Below are 16,328 nucleotides of genomic sequence, written 5' to 3'. Positions count from 1 at the left end.
CAGTTGGTTTTTGCTGTTTTTTTTTTCTGTTTGTTTGTTTGTTTGTTTTTTATTTTGTTTAGAGATCACAGTTGGGTACAGAAAGATGGTTGTCAGGCCTTACTTGTTTTATCATATTGATTCTTTGGAAATTTTGTATAGAATCTTTTTGATCCCAATCATTAATTTCCACACTTCCCAGATCCACTTTCTTGACTATTGTATTAGTTAGATTTTTCTATTGCTGAAAAGAGAAGCCATGACCAAAGCAATTCTTATTAAACAACAACAAAATATTTAACTGAGCCTGGCTTACAGTTTCAGAGATTTAGGTCATTATTATCCTGGCAGAAAGCATAGTAGCACACAGGCAGGCATGGTACTGGAGAAGTAGCTGAGAACTCTACATCTGGATCCTCAGACAGCAAAAAGGGAGTGCTGCATTGTGACTGGCCTGAGCATATTATAATTCAAAACCCACCACAAAGGACATACTTCCCCTAACAGAACACACATATTCCAAGAAAGCCCTCTAATAGTGCTAGCCTCTCAGAGCCTATGGGGACCATTTTCTTTTAAAGCCTCACACTTACACACTTGCATTTGTCTTATTGATTGTTGTTGCTCTTGTTGTTGTTGTTGTTGATGTTACGCCCATTAAGACTAAGTTGAGCTGTGCTAATATTTTTGTGTGACCTTCCACTATGGTGTTTAGCTTTCTTTTGTTTTCACTCTTAGAATTAATTGAAGAATGGATATGCAGATTGGAAACCTAAGTAGAAACTATAGGGTCTTGAAAGTTAAGATGAGATGACATGGCAATTAGTAATTTACAAAGCTATAAACACAGAAGTATTTGGTAATATTTAATGAATAAAATTGTGTTTGCATTTTCTGTACACATGTGAATATATTTCAGGATATGTATTCAACTCAGTTCAAAGTTCCTATGTAGTAGGTAGTACATCTCCAGATGTAGACATTGGGAAAATAGGTTCGGTGCATGTAGAATTTATGGATATGCTACAATATTACTCAGTCTTCAGCTTTACTTATAATTTATCTTCTGTAGTCTGTGATTGTTCTTTAATTGTTACATTCTACCCAATTCTTCTCAGTGTTTTCAATGTTTGTCTGCTTTTTTGTAGCAAATCACCAAGTCCTATATGCGGTGACATAGTTGTGGTGTCATCTATTGGACTGTGGGCTACCTAAGGGTGGTCATAGCCTTTCTTCCCTGAAACTATTAACCATCAATAACTCCTAAGCTAAGGGTAGTGCCCATGCTCCATCCCCATTTCATGTTTGAATGCTTACTGTTCTGCTCTCATGCAGTTCTTGTACATCTAAGTAAATGTGTTTTGAGTTAATGGGCCCTATCAGGTTAAAAAGTCACTGCTTTGCTCTGGTCCTCCTCCTCCTCCTCCTCCTCCTCCTCCTCCTCCTCCTCCTCCTCCTCCCCCCTCCTCCTCCCACTCCCCATCCCTCTCCTCCTCCCCCTTCCCCTCCTCCTCCTCTTCCTCTTCTTCTTCTTCTTCTTCTTCTTCTTCTTCTTCTTCTTCTTCTTCTTCTTCTTCTTCTTCTTCTTCTTCTTCTCTCTCTCTCTCTCTCTCTCTCTCTCTCTCTCTCTCTCTCTCTCTCTCTCTCTCCCTCTCTCTCTCTCTTTCTCTCTAACATTTTCTCTGCTCTTCTTTTCAATGTAGTTTCTGAAAGTTGGGTTTGGTGTGATATATATATATACCTTTTGGTGGGTTACATCCCAATAATTCTTGTTCTCTGCCCTTTTATTATTTGAAAGTTTCTGCCTTTATCATTATGCACTTCACAAAGGAAGTTTTCTGATAATGCCTGAGAGCTGCAGCTAATATACATGTACTGGGAAATTTGAGATTGGGAATTTCTTTGAGAATGGGTAAGAGCTATATTTTGATATGGATACATTTTTAAATGCAGTTAGGAATTTTTCTGGACTATTAAAATTGTGTATTTAGGTTAGTGCAGGAAGATTAGGGATAAGAGTAGGTATTCACTAGGCTAGGCCAAAATACACAGTGTGCCAGCCTGGCTATACCTGGACAGAATATAATGCCTGGCATGACACGGTAAAACCTGGTAAACAAAAGGAGCTGATCATTAACACAAGATCTGAATCCTGTCCCAAACCTGAAGATTTAGAAGGCAGGGGAAGGATTCATAAGACTAGAGTAGACCACTGAGCCTGGTACCATTGGGTCCTCTCTGAGAATTCTCTTGAGAGCAGGCAACTTAAGGATAAGAGAGAACACATAAAAAGCTGAATCAGAGGTCACCATGTGCTGATCCTACAAGCCCTAATGGGTGAATATGGCATAGGGTAACACGATAGGGTCTATTAAACTCAAGAACTATCTTGAGGTATCCCAATAGTCTCATTTGCCTAATAACATGGAAATATGTTTAGTTTTTAGTTTTAACTTATTCTCTTATTCTAATAACTATATCAACAACATATTATTTACTATGATTTTAAAGTAAGTTGAGGAGTAATCCATTTGTCAACCAAGCCTTTTAAATGTATTGATACATTTAATACTAAATAAATGAAAGTTACCAGCAAATTTTAAAACTTTGTTAAACACACAATGTTTATTTTTCTTTTAAAAGATGCCCATTTTACTCATTCTCATCTTTGAAATGCATAAAATAAGACTATTTTAAAATAGTACAGCATCATGAATCATTTCCAGTTTTGGAGGATAAGCAACTGTCACTATTAACAAGAACCACACACCTCAAGAACTGGAGATAAAAGTTAGCTGTGTGGATATCAACATGCAAACAATAGGATAATTTACAAAGAGCCAAAAATCGTGATTCTTCATCAGATGATTGAAGGTCTTCGAGACCGGACCAGAGGGTGTAATCATCCACATTTTCTGTTGCTCCATAAAGCTAATGACAAAAATGATAATCAGTCTGTTATTCTTTACTGCTTGTATTTTCTTTCCCTTTCTTTTCTAGATATTAAATTACTTTTAGAGAGATAATAAGACTGACACTTCTTTCAGACAGGTTTCTGTATTAGAATACCTGCCTGCAAGATCCAATAGTTCCAAAATTTTTATTGGACTAACCCTCCACTCTTGATTGGATCTAAAAACCAGCTTATGAGATAGGATCCTTACCTGACACGGTTAATGAGGCCTAGAAAGTAAGACTAGATAAGTTACTGGCCTAGGAGAAAACCAACTACTATTTGGCTAAATAAATGCACATAGCAATAAAATATTGTCATGACCATAGCTAAGAGTATCTCTCAAAGCTTAACAGAGAAGTTTCTTCTGACAGTAGATAGCAATTAACATGTATATCCAGGATTGAACAATGTGCAGAGAGTAAGACTCTGAACCACTTAGATGTAAATAGGATCTCTTCATTACTCCCACACAGACACACTCACACTTACACCAAGGATCCAGCATCTACATGAAAGAAGAGATCAAAACATGTCAAAGGCATAGGTGGTAGGTGAGTCCAAGGAACCAGCATCTTCACTGATACTACAGATCTGATACATGCAAAAAATCAGAGACTTTAACAGCATGCACAAGACCTGCACAAGTTTAAACCAGACAAAATGCCAGCACTGAGAACGGGAGATGGACACAAAGTACTATCCTTAAGCAAAAATTTATTTGCAAATGTTATCAGATAAAAGGAGGAAATGTCAGTTTTCTACAAATAATATGATTGGATATACCAACTACACTCCAGGTTAGACCGCAAGCCCAACAGAAATCGCCCAACACAAAACATATTGCACAGGTTTTTCTTTTCTTATGGGGGTGGATTACTTTATTTTCTTTGGATAGTTCAGTCTGATTTGTTCTCTTTTTTTTTAATTTTTTTTGGCTGTTTTTTTTTTTGTTGTTGTTGTTGTTTTTTTCTTCTTTTATGAGGGAGAAAAATGGAGCAGGAGAGCCAGATTTTGTTAGATAAGGTGTTAGGGAAAATCTGGAGGAATTAGGGAAGGGAAAGTATATGATTAAAATATAATGTATGGAAAGTATTTTAAGTAAAAGATTAAGAAAGGGAAACTTGTCATCACAATGAAACATAAAGCAATAAGAAACTTCAATCACAGGAATGGATTTTCACATGTCTAGCACATAGTACTATAAATCTATTAGTCATCTCCAAGTAAAATCAAGACTATTGTAAATATTTTCTTTTATTTAATTGACTTCAGATAAAAAATAATTTATGAATCTGAAGATGGAGGACCAGGACTTGATACTTGATAAAATAATCTTGTGTTTGACCTTGATAATGAATGGTGATTGGTGAGGGATAATTGTTGTGAGTGTTTAATGAAACAGTCAGGAATATTCCACTCTGCTCAGAGCAGTAAGTACAGTTTAAAGTATACTGTGAGAAAGATATATCTTAATGTTACCCATTAATTCTGGGAATTTCTACTGCATTGGGTACCAAATATTGCTCTTGCAAGAGGACTATTACAAATTTAGTACCCATTGCAGCAGTCATGGCATTCATGAGTGAGAAAAGTAGAAAGTAAAATCACTACTCACCCGGCTGAGTATACTCTTGCTGTCCTCAAGAAGTTCTGCAATTTTTGTCTCAATATTTTTATATATAGGGAGGGTATCATCATCTATTTCTGGTGTACCTTCAGATAGGTTTATTTGGTTTTTCAGAGTTTCATTCCAAGCCTGCAATCTACTGAGTATCAAGATTGGAAAGTCTTCAAGCTGAGCAGCAATGTTTCCGCAATTACATTAATAAGTGAAATAAAGAAGGATTAGTTTGTTTTGGTTTTCTATAAGAAAGGATGAATTAAATATAAATCTATAACTTTTATGGTAAGGTAGAATTTCTGTGAAAAATAAAAGTAATATAGAATAATAAATCATAAACAGCATTGTGACATTATGAAATAACTTATATAGATAATTATTACCAATTACTCATTTCATTTAAATGATCATGTCTTGTTTTCCATATGAAATTGTACCATCAGACTTTCCTTTAAGCTCTTTCATACTTCATTATTTTAGTTGTCCATGAGAACCCAAGAATTTGTTGGGGCTTAGTAGGTGTCCTGATTCAGGGTAAATAGATGTTCCCAGTGCAAATGGTAAGACATTTATTTAACTCACAGTTATCAATTAATAAAGTAGATTATTCAAAATTATACATATTCTGGATTGTTTTAAGTTATTAATAAATGTGCTTCATGAAGAGAATTTGGAATTATTATATGTGGCTTCATCAGCCTGCTCTTGCCACTAGTAGAGTAAAACATTTGTTGGAATATATAAATTAGGAACAATGGAACAATGCAATGCCATTGTCTTTAATAACAACATGAATAGAAATAACAATGGAATTTTGACTTTCTAGTGTGTTCTAGGATATTACATAAAACTAATTCCTGACTTAAAATGTTTCATGTTCTGAAATCTCTAGCTATCATAGAGACAGGGAAATGGGTTCTGATGAAACCTGTAGATATTTTGATAGAAATGGGAAAAATACATGATGGAAAGAATCAGATCCAACGGCATTGACAATATAGTTTACTGGGGCCATTGCTGCATACAAATAATACTGAGGACTTGAATTAAATGGAGCCTACATGTTCTGATGAATGATACAAGTTCCATAAAACCTTTCAATGCTTCAGTCTCCATACCTCAGCTAGCTTTTGTGAGTGCTAATCACAGAAATGTTAATACAGCATTTTATGTAGTACCTAACCACAGAGTACATATCTAAAAGTATTTTCTTCATCCATTTTGCCTAGTTACTATCACAAGACATTTAAACCAGTTCATTCGGTGATAAGTTTTGAAAGAGAATCATAGGGAAAGATCACAACAGTTAGAATTAGAGCTGTACTAATATGTAGACCTTTTCATTAAAACTGAGGGCATGGCTTATTCTCAGGAGCATTGCACAGTACTTATAAGCACTCTGATGTTCAAGTGCTTTCAGTTAAGACATAGAGAGAAGCTAAGAATTCATGTAAACATTAATAGGCAAGTAAGAACATAGTAGAAATAGAGGAATCAAGAATAATGAGCAAGGTAGCCAGTAATGTGAGATTAACCAGTGAGGCAGATTCACTGTCATATACAAAGAAAAAATGTGTTTGCATTTATTAAGTAAAATTTAGTAATGAGATATATTACTAAATTAAAATGGACAATTTCTTAATTATCTTAATGGACAATTTCTGGACTTGTGACAATATTACTTAGCATTTCCTTATTATTTTTCTTGTATCTAAAAATCACTTCTCTTTTTTATTCTTAGTCCATTACCATGTAGGTATGATTTCCACATCTATTACAGTACTTACTAAAACCTGCAGTATAATAAAGCAAAGTTAGTCTGCAGCCTCAGCTGCTTAAGTGAAAAATCAAGCCAAAGACTCACAGAGATGACATTTTGGGCTTCTTCCATGTCTTCGGGAGTTTTGATGGAATATTTGTGGCAGTAGGTGAGATTCTTAGTCAGTAACTCCTGATGCCCAAGAAATTCAAGCATCTGCATATGTCAAAATTTATTTCAGTTAATTAAAATCTGGAAAATAAACCAATGAATCTACAACCAGAATATTAATGTACTCAATAGGTGTGTGCTTTTTACAGATGAAATATGCATAGCATTTAAGATAAAAATATAATGATGTGAAAAGTTTGCTATTTTTTCTTTTTAACTTGACTGTAATTTTATTTTTTTCATCTGAATGTCAAACTTCATTTCCTTCAATTATTCAATATTCTATTAATTTTTCTATTCCCTAAATCTTTCTATAATAAAGAGAAGCCTTAAAATAACAAAAAATAGACAATAAAGAATGTACTCAATATTATCTTTCCTTAGAATCTGGGCCCAGTGTTATGGTATATTGCATCTATATTTAGTAATATCTTGTTTCCTGTAAGTCCAAATTGATGAAGATATTTACGTTTTTCCTAAATATGTTTTCTTCCTATTACAAGTGAATATAATCATCTGCACCATCCAGTGTTAATCATAAATCCTGACTGAAATTGTGTTGTTTGACAAAATTAGATATAGCAAACTGATCATTTTAGTAAGCAATGAAATTTAAAAGCAACAAAATACTAAATAATATTTACCTTTTGATCAATAGATTTTTACAAATATTATACTTTAAGTATACTATTAATAACTTATTATTTAAAACTGATAATCAGTTCCTGTGTAAAAATTAAATGGGTTCCCAGGAATGTTAAGAATTTGAAAGAGGGTCAGTAGAAAATGAGGAATGAGAAACAATTTGAAAATATACAATAATAACACATCTGTGGCAAATGCAGAGACAAATTTACTTCATGCCCATGGTTTTACTGAAGCCATACATTTTTCTTCTTTATGTTGACTGACCTTGAACAGATAATAGTCATCAGGAGAAGGGTGTCTATTTTTGTTTCTCCACCAGCCCCCCTACTGAATGCACTCCAGCACTGGAGAACTTATATTCCCTTATAAAGGGAATATAAGCATTGGGGTTCCTGAAATAAATTAGTGTTTTCTTTCCTCTTGATATGGTTTCCATTTGGATTGCTTCTAACTCCTACACAAACTGGCTATAATGCAGTTCAACCTTCTTGGGGATCTGCAGTGAACTAAGTGAAAAATGCCAATGTTTTCTGTCACCTTCAAAGTTAAATTCAGATATAGGAGGCCTTTTCTAGTCACAACACGAATTATACTTTTAGTTTACAATTATAATTTTAATTAAAAGTAAATGAATTTATAAGAAATTTATAAGAAACTGAGCAAGTAATTTTTTGCAAATTTCCCCGTTCTCATTTTCCTTTTTATTGCCAGAAGGCTTCATTTATGCTAATATAAGAGAGAAATATCACAATGCACCTCTGGATATGTCTTTGCTGATTTCTCTTATAAGTTCAGGTACTGTAATTATCATGAAAGCTTTTGGAGGGAAATGGAAATAAACGTGGTACTTACAAATTGATCATAGGAGTCTGATGGTGATGATGAACTTAGCTGAATCAGAAAGGGGGAAATCATTAAAGACATGTGTGATAACAGACAACACAAATGCATATTTGTTGCAAAAAAGAGAGATTCTATGGACACCCACTTCCACATTAAAACCATTTATAATATATCCTTCTTGATATTAACTGGCCTTTAACAGAGAACATACAGTCTTCATGAATACAGAAACTGTTTCATTTCTAAACCAGCCATTCCAGTGAATAAACTTCTGCACCAGAAACCTTTACTTATGATTTAAATAAAAACTATGTATGATTCCCAGCATTTGGGGGTCCATGAGAAGCTAATATAGTGTTGTTGCTGTTTGCTCCTCCCCCTCTTAAATTATCACACTTTAGACTCATTCTATGTATTCCTTCTGATTCACTGCAATTCCCATCTTCTCTATTGGATATCATGAATGTGCTAAGTAAATATGTTAACAGAGACTGGCTCCATAGATGAGATCCGAGACTGGAAAAATGATGGGATCAGAATTCTTCACTGGACACAGTTATTAAAATATTATGTTGCAAGTGCATACATTTTTTTTTAAATAAACAAAAATTACAAATGGGAGAAGGACCTTAGAAATTGTATTCCATGCAAACAAGAGGTATCCTAAAGCTGTCCCTTTCTTATTCTGCATTTTTGTGGCTGGCATTTTCATTTATTTAATTCTTTGAGTCGTTAACTCAAAGCTTTTAGGGGCCATGGAAAGACAGTGGAAGTAAGCAATGTACTCACAAATTTATCAATAAATTTAGCCGACATCTCACTGACGGTCTGAGGCAGGATGAGAGAAAAGAACAGAAAAGGTGGTGAGTTAAACAATGGCATAAATGAATACTTATTGGGAAAAGACACATATTCTCTAGGTGTTTATTTCTGTGCTGAAACCCCTGTCTGTTCTTTCTTCCTTGAACAGAAAACCTAATGCCCTCAAAAGGAGAAGCATTACTCTTCAAACCCAAACTTTCAAGACTTGCATCTCTTTAAACAAGGACTCTCTCGGTGTTTAAACATTCAACAGGCTAATGTTTCAGGGCTTTTTGGTTTTGCTTGTTTGTTTTGTTTTGTTTTATGGCTGTCTTTCTTGTCATATCATCACCATTTAAATAAGTTTCGCTCATTCAATGTGACTCACTTCCAATATATTTCTCCTCTATTGGATGTGGTGCTGTGTGTTAAAAATGCTAAAAGAGACTGTCCTCTGGCAAACAAATTAAAGAAATCACACCTCTTCCCAACTGTGTCTATTATATATTTATGCCAAAAGTGGAAATTTAAGAAAACTGAAAAATAAGTGGAGAAAACTATAAGGTTCATTGAATTTTTCAAAAATCTATAAGAGTTCATGAAGCATATCCCATTTTTCTTTCTTCACTTTTCTATAACTGCTGCTTAAATTCATTTATGTAAAGGTATTTTATTAGAAATTTGGCTTCCTATAACAATAACTGTTGTACAGGATAAGCTTTGACAAGAAGGTTGCTTTATAACAATAACAACGGCAACAAAGATTTAAGTGAAGTACTTACGAATATCCTGCGCAACTCCATGTTGAGGTCACTGATATTCTTAGAAAGTATCATGGCATGATCTAACAGTCCCTTGATGGATAGTGGATCATCATCAGTATCATTGCTGCTTAAAGGTAGACAGGCCACGTTCTCCCATAAAAGGAGGCTTGACACCACCAGCAGCAGAAGTGCCCCTGCTAAAAGAATATGTTATATGCATGTATGTATGTGTATGTGTACACACACACACACACACACACACGCATATGTGTGTGTATGTGTGTATATATATATATATATATATATATATATATATATATAGAGAGAGAGAGAGAGAGAGAGAGAGAGAGTCTTTACATTTATTCATGCTCCACTATGTTCATAGCAGCCTTATTTATAATGGCCAGAAGTCAGAAAAATGTGGTACATTTACACAATGGAATGCTACTCAGCTATTAAAAATAATGAATTCATGAAGTTCTTAGGTAAATAGATGGAACTAGCAAATATCATCCTGAGTGAGGTAACCCATTCACAAAAGAACACACATGATATGCATTCACTGTTAACTGGATAATAGCCCAAAAGTTCAGGATACCCAACAAACAATTTACAGACCACATGCAGCTCAAGAAAAAGAAACACCAAAGTGTGGATTCTTCAGTCCTTCTTCGGAGGGTAAACAAATTACTCAAGGGAGGAAATACAGAGACAAAGTGTGGATAAGTGACTAAAAGAATGGACCTCCAGAGACTGCCACAACTGGGGACCCATCCCATATACAGACACCAAATCCAGATACTATTGCAAATGTCATGAAGCTGTCTCCTGAGAGGCTCTGCCACAGCCTGACAAATACAGAGGCATATGCTCACAGCTAACCATTGGGATGAGCATGAGGTTCCAATGAAGGAGTTAGAGAAAGGACTGAAGGAGCTGAAAGAAGAACAACAATATCAACCAACTAGACCCCTGCCCCCTGAGATCTCAGGGACTAAACTACCAACCAAAGAGTACCTATGGCTCCAGAAAATATGTAGCCAAGGATGGCCTTGTTGGGCATCAATGGGAAGAGAGGCCCTTGGTCTTGTGAATGCTTGATGCCCCAGTGTAGGGGAATGCCAGGGCATGAATGCAGGAGTGGGTAGGTGAGAGGGGGAACACTCTCATAGAAGCTGGGGGAGGAGGAATGGATAGGAGGTTTCCAGGGTGGAAACTGAGAAAAAGGATAATATTTGAAATGTAACTAAAGAAAATACCCAATAAAAATTAATTAAATTCCTTCATGCCAAGCATATCAGAGAAGAGATTGAGAAAACAGAACATGCTTCATTCTTCCTTCTACAGTTACTGTAAATTTAGTACACAGTCTCTTATCTCATTTCAGTCAAAAGCCTCATTTTCTGTGATTTGACTGAGATTGTTCCTTTCATGCCCTGATCATCTAAGGTTGTGTAAGCAAAACATTTGCTCTTACCACTAGACAGTGATAAACTTCCCTTTCTAAAAAGTCAATTAAGAAATACAAAATATCTATAGACATCTCTACATATTTCCTATAATTATTAGTTCTTTTAAAAACTTCTGATACTAGAGTATGTGGTGTATTTTATTTCAATAGCATCGACTAGAAAGTTCTTCCCAGCTTAAACGGATTTTCTTTGTCCTGAATAGGCATGAGCAACAGTGTATTCACTTTATAGAGAAAAAAGTATACAAAATGTAAATTGTCTAGAGAAATTCGACATTGTCTAGAATCAATGAACTGTCTTAGCTTATTTTAAACATGAGGTGTTACTTACAGGAGCACGGTTGAGTGACAGACAGTGGCATCTCTGAGGTGTCCTTGCACACTTGTCTTTTTCTCGCAGTCCCTACTCCAGAAAATAATCCACCTCCTATATAGGCCATTGAATCAGCCCCAAGGCCACAACACTGCTAGGAGGTAAGAAGAAGTAACATCAGGAATGAAGGTGAGAACCATATGACTCTTTATCTTCAGGAAGTGCTAACAGGCTCAAGATCATGATGACTCAAGTGGTTTTTTCACCCTTTTAGATGATGTTAGATTACACCTAGGGTCCAAGTTAAGTTGCAAACCACTATAGACATCTGTTCTCCATAAAGGGTTTTGTGAATATCATGCCTGAACAAAATATAGGATACCTACAAAATATGGGATACTTGCATATTTCTGTCATTGAATATTTGGAGCAGTTTAACACACACACACACTGTATATATATATATATATATATATATATATATATATATATATATATATATATATATATACAATGTAACATATATACATGTGTGTATATGTGTGTGTATGTGTGTGTTTGGAACACAGTAAAGGTGTTTACTAGACACAGTAAGTCAATATTATAAAGTGTAAATATAGGTGTATGAAGAGAGAGAGACAGAGACAGAGAATTGATTTGTGGTTGTTCTTTTGTGTTTTGGGGAGGAGGTTTATGTGGGGTTGTAGGTAAAGTACATTCACCTAACCAAATATCACATCAACCTTTCATGTTGCAGCTGAAAATATCTTATGCCACAGATTTTCACCAAGACTAACCTATACAAATATAGGTTCTGCATTTAACTGGGCTTAAACTTAATCAGAATGTATTTGACTGCACCTATGACAATTGTATCATGATTGATGACATGTTTGGTAGATGTCAGGTTTGATGTCATGTCCCTATATAATATTTCATAGCTACTGCCAGCATAGTGTCATCAGAAAGTAAAGAATGAGTGTGGAACCTTCATTTCGGTCACAGTACCTCTTTATCATCCAAATATAGCTTTTGCTATACTGTCCCCTAGACTCTTAATTTTAGTGTTGTTTTCATCCAACATATTGTCAATAGTCTATAATACATGATGGCTACTTTTTTCCATCTGTGCTGTTCAGTGAGCATCAGAGTTCATTGAATAGAGGAGGAGACAGAAGGGATGGATGTCCTCTCCTTGTAGAAGCAGGTGTTTTCGTGAAGAACAGAACAATGACAATCACAATATTAAATTGGAGCACTGGATAAAAATTTCCATATGGTTTCCATATAGAATTTTCAATATTCTTTAGATTTACTTAACCTTCACTATTCAACTTCATGTCCCCTGCCTTCTAATCCCCACTTCATTTAATATGGCTTCTCACTTGACACTTAATAGCTTCCATGATTTACTATGTCTCCCCATTTTTAAAATTTTGTCACTCATCTCACTGACCGCTTACTATCTCATGAATTCCAATGGTACTTCAATTTAAACAATCATATCTAAAATTCAAAGATAGGGAGCTGAAAAGCTGATTTGGAGATTAATACCTTATCCTGTTCTTCCTAATGACCTGTGTTCGGTTTGCAGTAACCACTTCTGGCAGTTTACAAGGGACTGTAAGTTCAGTTCTAGGGGAATCAAGCTGCTCTGGCCCCATAATCAAAGCTAGGGTCCATATATGGAAAAGAACACTTAGCATATCTTTGTGAGTCTTCATTAAATCACTAAAAATGGTTATGTACAACTACAAACATTTCACTACACATATGTGTGCATGTAATTTACTTTATTCATCAACTGATAAGTCTAAGTTATTTCTGTTCCTTCTTTGTTGTGAATAGAGCACTAATAAATATAGATAAAGAAGTATCTACCTTGTGGGATACACCCAAGAGCTGCATAGCTGAATCAAAAAAAAAAAAAGTATGTGAATATCAATGTTTTTGAGGAAACACTACCTCAATTTCCATAGTGAATTCCCTATATTTTATTTTCACTGCGGGGCTACCATAAAGAGATCTCCCTTAAATGTAGGAGAAATCATTTCATGAAATATGACTCACACTAAAAAAAGGCAGGAAAAATAAAGCAATAGCATTTAATCTGTCTCTTGATAGTTCAAGCAGTGCGACAAGCCACCTTATAATTCCTGACACAGTGAACTGTGTTCCTTTGAAATGTAAGCTACAAGATGCTTCTTTAGAAAAGTCACTCTTGTTAGTTTTTTTTTCCATAGTAGAGAAAAAGGAAATCTGTACAAATGTCATTACCTCAGAGTAGTTACTCTTCACTGTCTCAGGCATTTCCACAAGGCTGCCTTGGTAGAGGAAGTTAACATTATCTGTGTTTGCCAGGAGTAAATAAGGAATTGATTCCATCTTTATCTAGAAAACCTTCAGTCTTGAGCATAACTGGCTCCAGACTAGCACTTTGGCTATATCCTGTTTTGTTTTGTTTTGTTGTTTTTTTACCAATATCTGACTACTCAAAGTTTTAGGGGTTTATGAATAAAGATATAAATAAATGGCTCTAGTTTCTCATGAACACTTAAGTTCAACTTAATTTCATGTATTTGTGCGATAAATTCCAATTTCCATTCGTGATATGTATTATGACTCTAATAAAGTCTAGCTTCCCTGAATTTAGTATCTTTCAGTGCTAAGTGTACATATTTAGTAGACATCATATCTTGCTAACTTTAACAAAACAAATTTCAGCCAAATATACATATTTTTTGCAGATTTACATTGGAAGGGTCAAATCAGGTTAGGGGAGGGGAAGTGATATAATTAGCTATCTCCATACCTGTAGTCCGTTATTTTTTAATGAATTCTAAACTTCCCTTACATATATGTTGGGGCAGTCATTGGTTGGCCACTTCTTCATTGTCTGTTCCATCCTATTACTGTGTATCTTGTAGTCAGGATAAATTTTAAGTTAAAGGTTTTGTGGATGTGCTCATATTCCCCTACCTCCATTAGAAGTCCTGCCTGGCTTCAGGAGGTAGATACTTCAGTCTCAGCTAGGGATACCCACATAGATACATCAGAACTTTCTTCATGCAAGGTCTCCCTCTACTCCCAGAGACACCTCCACTGATTTCCTTTCTCACTCTCAACCCTCTCCTGTTCTCTACTCCCCATATTGGATTCACCAAATCTGTTCCCCTGCCCACCCCATCACTCATCCAGTGTCTTTGTCCATCCAATTCTAGTGACTACGAGATCTATTTATTTTCCCTTCCAAGTAAGATTCACACTTGCTACCTATGGAGTTTCTTTAGGTCTATGGACTGTAGTGCAGTTGTACTGCCTGTACAACTTTATGGATAATGTTCACTTATGAATGAGTGAATATTATAAGTCTTCTAAGTCTTTCTGGTTCTAAGTTACCTCACTCAGGATGATATTTTCTACTTCCATCCATTTGCTTGCAAACTTCATGTCTGTTTTGTTTGTTTGTTTTCTATATTTTCTTTGGGGGGTTCTACTTGTTAATCTTCATTTTATTTATTTATTTATTTATTTATTTATTTATTTATTTATTTATTTATTTACAACCCAAATGTTGTTCCCTTCCCAGTCCCCCCTCACGGATTCCAGCCCCTGTCCTCTGAGAAGATGCCCTCTCTGGGTATCGCCCAACCATTGCATATCAAGGCTCTTCCAGATTAGACTCCTCTCACACTGAGGTCAGGCAATACAGTCATAGAGACTGAGCTGCACATATGCTACATATGTGCTGGTCGCCTCCTTCTAAACTCTGTATGGTTGTTGGTTGGGGAATATCTTTGTTTTAAATAGCTGAATCATATTCCACTATGTAAATTTACCACATTTTCTTTATCCATTCTTCAGTGGTGGTAAATTTATGTTGTTTCCAGTTTTTGGCTATTACAAATAAAGCTGCTATGAACATAGATGAGCAAGTATCTTTATGGTATAGTAAGACATTTTTTTTTTTTTTTTTTTTGGTATATGTGGAGAGGTATAGTAATGTCTTAGAGTAGAACTATTCCCAGTTTTCAGAGAAACCTCCAGACTGATATCCAACATGGTTGTACAAGTTTGCTTTCTGGTTTAAAATGTACAATTCCAAACTTTCCCTACTTTAAGAATCTATGTAGTGGAATCTGACTTATTCTAATTATTTTCCGATGTGCTTGCCTTGGTGTAAAAACTAGGATATATCTTTTACACACACACACACACAAACACACACACACACACACATACAGTTATGTCTCCTGCTTGTGATCACATTCTTGTGAAGAACAACTTAAAGGAGAAGATTTACTTTTCTTAGAGTTTAGCTATATATTCTATAACAAAGAAGTAACATTACCACTAATGGCTCCCATTAAAGGCAGCATTAGCACACAGTTACTTGGCAAAATCATTTGGCCCCTAGGAGTTGAGAATAATATGAACACTCCATAGTATTTCTCATTTCCTCTTTCATTCTGAATGAGTTTGTAAACTATGATATTATGCCAAAACCCATCTACATTTGGGTTGACTTTAGTCTTCTCTGGCAATGTTCTCATGCCATGCTCAATGCTGGATTGCTTTCACGACTATTAATGGTTAGGTAGGCAATGAAGATTTTGTATAGTAAACACATGACTACAATACACCATGGAAAGTTGTTTTCTCCTATAATATATTTATGTTTCTAAAACTTTCTGTGCTTGGACTTTCATTTTGCTCTCTAGGTTTGAAGTTTTGTTGTTTTTTGTTTGTTTGTTTGTTTGTTTTTTCTCCTACAATGGTCTGCTACAACACTGAACAGATTTACTATGCCTATAGTGTTCATCTTTGCGTTAATTTCTCTATTTATGGATTCTTTGGTTATTCTATGGTTACACCATAGCTTAATCATGTTTGTTTAATCTACATATCTTCTATCTCACATCATTTATCATTTATCTCTGTCATCTGTCTATACATTGATATTCAAGTGTAGTATTTCCTTTAACTTATTCTCTTGCTTTAT

At 35.1% G+C, this 16,328-nt stretch overlaps 1 protein-coding gene across 2 annotated transcripts; it reads right to left on the bottom strand.

Moving 5' to 3' along the window:
- Window positions 1-2,688: 2,688 nt before the first annotated feature.
- On the bottom strand, window positions 2,689-11,375 carry LOC110308387 (prolactin-7A1). Of its 2 annotated transcripts, none has more exons than XM_021180856.2 (7): window positions 11,345-11,375; window positions 9,561-9,739; window positions 8,767-8,805; window positions 7,987-8,025; window positions 6,421-6,531; window positions 4,551-4,730; window positions 2,689-2,910 (listed from the first exon to the last, which is right to left on the bottom strand). In XM_021180856.2, the coding sequence occupies exons 1-7, from the start codon at window positions 11,373-11,375 to the stop codon at window positions 2,689-2,691; spliced, it is 801 nt and encodes a 266-aa protein (XP_021036515.1). The 2 variants fall into 2 exon arrangements, with proteins under 2 accessions (XP_021036515.1, XP_021036516.1); XM_021180857.2 differs by having other exon boundaries at window positions 9,561-9,736.
- Between the last annotated feature and the right edge of the window lie 4,953 nt (window positions 11,376-16,328).

Source organism: Mus caroli, unplaced genomic scaffold (assembly GCF_978045245.1).
Source record: "Mus caroli unplaced genomic scaffold, Mus_caroli_1 scaffold_15, whole genome shotgun sequence".
NCBI classification, from domain to species: Eukaryota; Metazoa; Chordata; class Mammalia; order Rodentia; family Muridae; genus Mus; species Mus caroli.
The sequence above is the reverse complement of the archived record's forward strand: the minus strand, read 5'-3'. Positions and strand labels throughout refer to the sequence as shown.

Excerpts from the sequence above, each read along its gene's own strand:
- LOC110308387 (XM_021180856.2), bottom strand. The coding sequence starts at position 11,375 with ATGCCACTGTCTGTCACTCAACCGTGCTCCT. Across the intron at positions 8,806-9,560 it reads TGGAGTTGCGCAGGATATTC|ACCGTCAGTGAGATGTCGGC; the intron begins GTAAGTACTTCA and ends ATCCTGCCTCAG. Across the intron at positions 2,911-4,550 it reads GCAAGAGTATACTCAGCCGG|CTTTATGGAGCAACAGAAAA; the intron begins GTGAGTAGTGAT and ends TTTTGTCATTAG.